Source organism: Triticum aestivum, chromosome 7D, assembly GCF_018294505.1.
Source record: "Triticum aestivum cultivar Chinese Spring chromosome 7D, IWGSC CS RefSeq v2.1, whole genome shotgun sequence".
Lineage (NCBI taxonomy): Eukaryota > Viridiplantae > Streptophyta > Magnoliopsida > Poales > Poaceae > Triticum > Triticum aestivum.
In genome coordinates this window covers 542,620,075-542,626,034 of record NC_057814.1, presented here as the reverse complement: position 1 = coordinate 542,626,034, position 5,960 = coordinate 542,620,075, and the positions used below count along the sequence as shown (strand labels likewise).

General features: G+C 47.4%; 1 protein-coding gene across 1 annotated transcript; it reads left to right on the top strand.

The window, feature by feature from the left end:
• The first annotated feature begins 3,846 nt into the window (after positions 1-3,846).
• LOC123167870 (acetylajmalan esterase) lies at positions 3,847-5,683 on the top strand. The gene is made up of 5 exons (XM_044585731.1): positions 3,847-4,263; positions 4,399-4,611; positions 4,711-4,859; positions 4,943-5,216; positions 5,293-5,683. The coding sequence occupies exons 1-5, from the start codon at positions 4,008-4,010 to the stop codon at positions 5,532-5,534; spliced, it is 1,134 nt and encodes a 377-aa protein (XP_044441666.1). The 5' UTR covers positions 3,847-4,007; the 3' UTR covers positions 5,535-5,683.
• Positions 5,684-5,960: the final 277 nt, after the last annotated feature.

Below are 5,960 nucleotides of genomic sequence, written 5' to 3'. Positions count from 1 at the left end.
ATGCATGTTCTTTTAATAAAGCACGTATGACTATTTACGGAATACATGCCTACATTGTATCGATGAACTGGAGCTAGTGACGTATCGCCCTAGGTTATAACTGTCACATGATGAATATCATCCAACAAGTCACCGATCCAATGCCTACGAATTTATCTTATATTGTTTCTGCTAAGTTACTACTGCTATCATCACTGTTACACTTGCTACAAAACTACTGCTATCACTGTTACCGTTACTATTACTGCTGTCACTACTATGAAACCTATCATATTACTGTGCTACTGATTACTTGCTGCAGATAATTAATCTCCAGGTGTGGTTGAATTGACAACTCAGCTGCTAATACCTTCAAATATTCTTTGGCTCCCCTTATGTCGAATCTATAAATTTGGGTTGAATACTCTATCCTCGAAAACTGTTGCGATCCCCTATACTTGTGGGTTATCAAGGGTCAGTCAAAAAAAGAAACAAGTCCAACACAACAAACAGCCAAGGACAAAAATAATTGCAGCATGAATCTCAGAGCAGAAATCAATGGTCAGCCGAGGACAGAAAAAATTGCAGCACGAATCTCAGAGCAGAAATCAATGGTCAGAAAATCAACTGATCTAAATTTAAAATTCAGGAACCTTGCAAGTAGCTAAAGTGGAAAATAAAATAAAAACTAAAATTAAATATGATTGCTGAAGGTTTCACACTTTATTGTAATTTACACTCATTTTTATAGTTCTTGAGTCTATACATTTACAGTCACCCAACATCCCAAAAATACCCATATAAAACCAAACCGACAAAAAAAAGCAAATTCAGAAACACATACAAATGCGAAAGCTTAATGTGGACTATATCTCATATCGATGGTTCCTCTGTGTCTCACACTATCACACATTCACGCGCACAAACAACACAGACAAACACGTACTCCCTCCGTCCAGGTTTATTAGGCCTCACAACATCACAAGCATGTCCCTTTTTATAAGGCCTCGGTTTGGAAAGGTGCATGCATGCAACCACTTCATTGGTTGCATTGAAAGCCATTGTTGTTGATGCCATGGTCAGGGAATTAATACACTGCATGCGTGCTTTTTCATTGACTGCATGCATGTGAGAGAGTGCATTGGGAGTGAAATGAAAGATTAATGCAAACAAATTACTATGTGTCTTGGTTCAAGAGAAGTTGTCTTTAGTCCTAATAAACCCGAACGGAGGGAGTAGGCATAAAAGAAACTAACACGCACAAAACGGAAAAAACAAAAGTGCAGCATACATGCATGGATGCATGGCACCGCATGCAGCCATGCATACAGCTACTTCAAGGCAATTCTCACTTGCATGCATGTTCGGACTAAAGGAAAATTGACTGAACCAAAAGTAGAAAATTAAGCGACTGTTATGTAGCTAAACTGAAGTTGGCCACATGACGCTGGGTGCTTACATGAATCCTCCGCGGTTTCACCCATACGTTTACATGAATTCTGTTTGACACCTTTTATGAAGCAGTTTCACCCACATGTTCGGGCGAGCGTCATGTGTCCTTTCGGCAAAAAAAAAAAACCAAAGGCTTCATAAAACTACAATAGCCGAAAGGCAGCAAAGTGTCAACGACAACCTTCGTTGTTCATGGTGCTTGGGTTAGGATCCTCTGCAGTAGCACATGGTACAGTACAGTCACTGTCATGCAGACTCGATCTTACTTATCATTTGCAGTACAACAGTGTGCAGTATTGCATCAATGATGTAGGTGATCAATGAAACGTGTGGCACGGAGAGAAAAAGAAAAACAGATTTTAAACCGCAGGTAGCATAGTGTGTATACAATTCTTAACCTTGTATTTCCATTACAAAATCTGATGTTTTGATCTTCCTCAAACATGAAAAATACAAGGATCGATCCACCGTGGACCACCTGTGGCACGCAGACTGGAGATCACGATGGAATGCACTCCACGAACTGCAAAATAACCGAAAAGCAAGAGGACATCACACCAGAAGAGCTTTCAAGGCTCGCTATTTGTGATGAGTGGTGATACGCCAAGATCAGATGCATGCACGTCGCTCACCGGGTGTCTCTTCCCAAGACGCTCCGTTGTCCCTTCGCCCGGCCTCTCGCTCTCGCCTCTCTCGAAACCTCGAGCACGGAGCACCGGCCGGGGCCTGTCGTCCGACCCCCATGTACCATTGCACGTACGTACAGGAGCTCCACGCCGATCAGACGTTCTACTTTGCGATGCGGATCGTGGGAGCGCCGCACCGTCAGTTATTCGCCGACCAATCCAATCCATATGCGTGCTTATCAAGCTCCATCGACAGCGCCAGTGCCAAGATTCCGTCGTTCTGTCGTTCGAGAGTGGTTCCAATCGTCACAAGCTTTTGTCCGCATGACCGCTCGGCGGCGAGCGGATCTATCATCTTGTCCACCACCCACCGCCGGCCATATCGGCGCAAAGTTGGCTTGGCATGCGAGGAGAAAAAGTTGCACTCCGATATATCCTCCACTCTGCTCGATCGATCGTGCGCATCCTAGTAGTAATTAAGTTCTTAGCTCGATCCTTGTATATACCACATCAGCACCGCACCATGCATTATTACTACGTACAGGCTCATTCAGGTTCAGAGTTCTCGCGTGGAGTCTCGCGCCATGGATTGTGAAGAGCGTACCGTGAACGTACATGCATGCATATATAGTGCTCGATCTCCTGGAGCTTGACTAAAGCTATATGTGATTCCATTTCCATATATAGAAGGGAATGTTAGGTTACGTGGTGTGTAGAAATTTAGAATGTTGCTGATCTTTGTTCCATCTTTTTTTTTTCGAAACGGATTCCATCTTCTTCTGGTGAGGTAAGAATTTGTTCCATTATCCTCCACCGCCGCCATATGCCCATATCAGCTTAAAGTTGGCAAGAGGGGGAAAATGCACTCCGGCCGTATCCTCCTCCACTTTGCTCGTGCGTGCGCATCGCAGTTCCGTGGGTGGGCCGGTGGGGGTGTACTAATGCTCGATCATTCTACATGCCACATCAGCAGGAGTGCACTACGTGTGTGTATGTGTGTGTTGCGGACGGCTTCAGTCGTGGTTATAGTACTATAGATTAAAAAAAACAGGTCGACCCCATTAGTATTCCTACTACTAGTACTAGGTGTACGGTTTCACTGTGGCACTAGCCTAGTACAGTGAGAACTTCAAATAAGTTTGAAAATAATTTTGAATTAATGTGCCATGCATGCACACCATGAAAATATGCATGAATGATTTATTTCTTCTCTTTGCGAGAAACTTACCTACTATCTCCGTCCTGGTTTATCGGTCCCCATTGCATTTTGTGCTAACTTTTGATCTTAGATTTAGTTAACTAAATGGTAATGCATTAATCAAAAATAATATCATTGAAAACTATATTCAAATACGAATCCAAGGTTATAATTTTTGATGACATTTATTATTATTATTTTACTTAAATCTATGGTTAAAGTTTAGCATAAAATACTAAGACGACCAATAAATCAGGACAAAGGTAGTACATTCGTGGCGAGCAATACTAGTGAAGTCTTTCCTTGTGTGGTCACAATGACTCTCGTCCAAAGGAGAGCCGAGCCCCACGATCCCGGACCAGATCCGATCCTACGCCCCATCCTTCTCAGCAGCAAAGGGACAGACACACAGATTCGGTATGGCACTAGAAAAAGAAGAATTTTATTTTCTTTGTGCCACATCCACACGCGCACATACGCATGCAGCCGTCCCCGGCCGTCCCGGCGACGAAAACCACCACTCCGTCAATCCACTTAAACTCCGGTGGGGGGGAGGTGCGCGCGCGGAATGTCGCCCGCCAGCCTTGCTCAATACTCCTAGTACACTGCTGCCTTGCCTCTTCGATCTATGTGTGTACACTATAAAAGAGGTGGTTGGCGAGCACGAACTCCTCACCCATCGTTCGCCCAGCTCATCGAGTCCTGTCGAGATACGCACTCACAGCTCTCTCCGACCCACCACTGTTTTCTGCATGGCTTCCTCAACGGCTTTCCTCCTCCTCCTCGTCGCTGCCTTGCACGTGTGTTGCTGCCGCGGGCAAGGTGGCCACGCCGGCACCGGCGTGGCGGCGATCTACAGCCTGGGCGACTCCATCACGGATACGGGGAACCTGGTGAAGGAGGCGCCGCCCGGCGCCTTCGAGACCATCAAGCACCTCCCCTACGGCCTCACCTTCGGCCGCCCCACCGGCCGATGCTCCGACGGCCTCCTCATGATCGACTTCCTCGGTACGTATAGTTGCAATTGCAATGTTCCTCAAGTTCCCAGCTACATGCTCTGGTTCAGAGTGAAAAAAAGTGGTACTGCCCGTAGTAAACGTACGTGGCACTCACTCAGTGTTCTGCTCTCACGTGCGAATGCAGCTCAGGACATGGGCCTCCCGTTCCTCAACCCTTACCTGGCCATGAACAGGAGCTTCGACCACGGAGCCAACTTCGCCGTCGCTGGAGCCACCGCCATGGACCCCGCCGACCAGTTCAACAGGAGATTCTCCATGCCTTTCACCGCAAATTCCCTCAAGCTGCAGCTCCGGTGGTTCAAGGACTTCATGAAGTCCACCTTCAACACCGACGAAGGCAATTCAAAAATATTTCTTCCCTCACTACTTTCTCTCAATGCATCCTCTGTTTTCAACAGTCAGGCATACTAATTCTCTATGCAAAATTTGTGTACAGAAATTCGCAAAAGGCTCCAATCTTCTCTGGTTTTGGTCGGGGAGATCGGTGGAAACGACTACAACTTCGCCTTGTTCGGGAATAAGAATGTCAGCGAGGTGGAGAAACTCATCCCAGCCGTCGTTCAAACCATCATCGACGCCACCAAGGTACCATCACAAGTCTTCTGACACGTACAATCAATTTTTTTAAACCTGGTTATAATTCTGCCGAGGTGCCTCTGTCCTCACAGGAAGTGCTGGACATGGGCGCTAGCAGAGTCATCGTCCCGGGCAACTTCCCCATCGGCTGCCTCCCGAGCTACCTCACCGCGATGGCCGAGCCGGAGACGTCGGCCTACGACTCCGCAGGCTGCCTCAAGGACCTCAACCTCTTCGCCGCCAAGCACAACGCGCAGCTCCAGCGAGCCGTCGCCGGTCTCCGGGCGTCGTACCCCGACGCGGCCATCGCCTACGCGGACTACTTCAACTCCTTCCTCAGCCTCCTCAAGGGCGCCCCGGCTCTCGGTACGCGACATCAAGAGCAGCACGATTGAACCGGCACACAATGGCTACCGGTTTAATCCGTTTTCGCCTTCCTCAGGTTTCGACGAGGATAGCACGCACAAGGCGTGCTGTGGCGCCGGCGGCAAGTACAACTACGACGTGAGGCGGGCGTGCGGCGTGGAGGGGGCGGCGGTGTGTGCGGACCCGTCGGCGTACGTGAGCTGGGACGGCATCCACATGACCCAGGCGGCGTACAAGGCCATGTCCAGGCTCATCTACCACGGGAGGTACCTGCAGCCGCAGATACTCAGCTTCCCGGAGAACAATGGGCAGACATGATAAACTGTTTGATTCGCCTCACCGCAACATTTTGAGCCTTCGACGAGTTCTTCCATGGCTATGCCGCCATATGCTACATATGCGCTCTGCACTATGTATCCACATTAAACTACTCCGAGCTAAAGTAAAAGTAAAGATGCAGTTTAGCATGTTGAGCAGGGTACACAGTTTACAAACGAAGTTACATCTCTCAAGTAAATTGAGAGGATTTTACGTGTTGATTTGGTACACAGTTACAAACCTACATTTCTCTAAAGAAGTTACAAAGTTCATGTATCTAGCTAGTACTATCACGGTAATCCACTTATGAGCCCAGACTCATTTGCACCCGCGTTGAAGAAAAAATCAAAAATAAATACTAAAAAAATTCAGAAATTCCAGTTTTTTGCCGGGTAGATTATTTGATGCGTGAGGTCCGCTCCAATT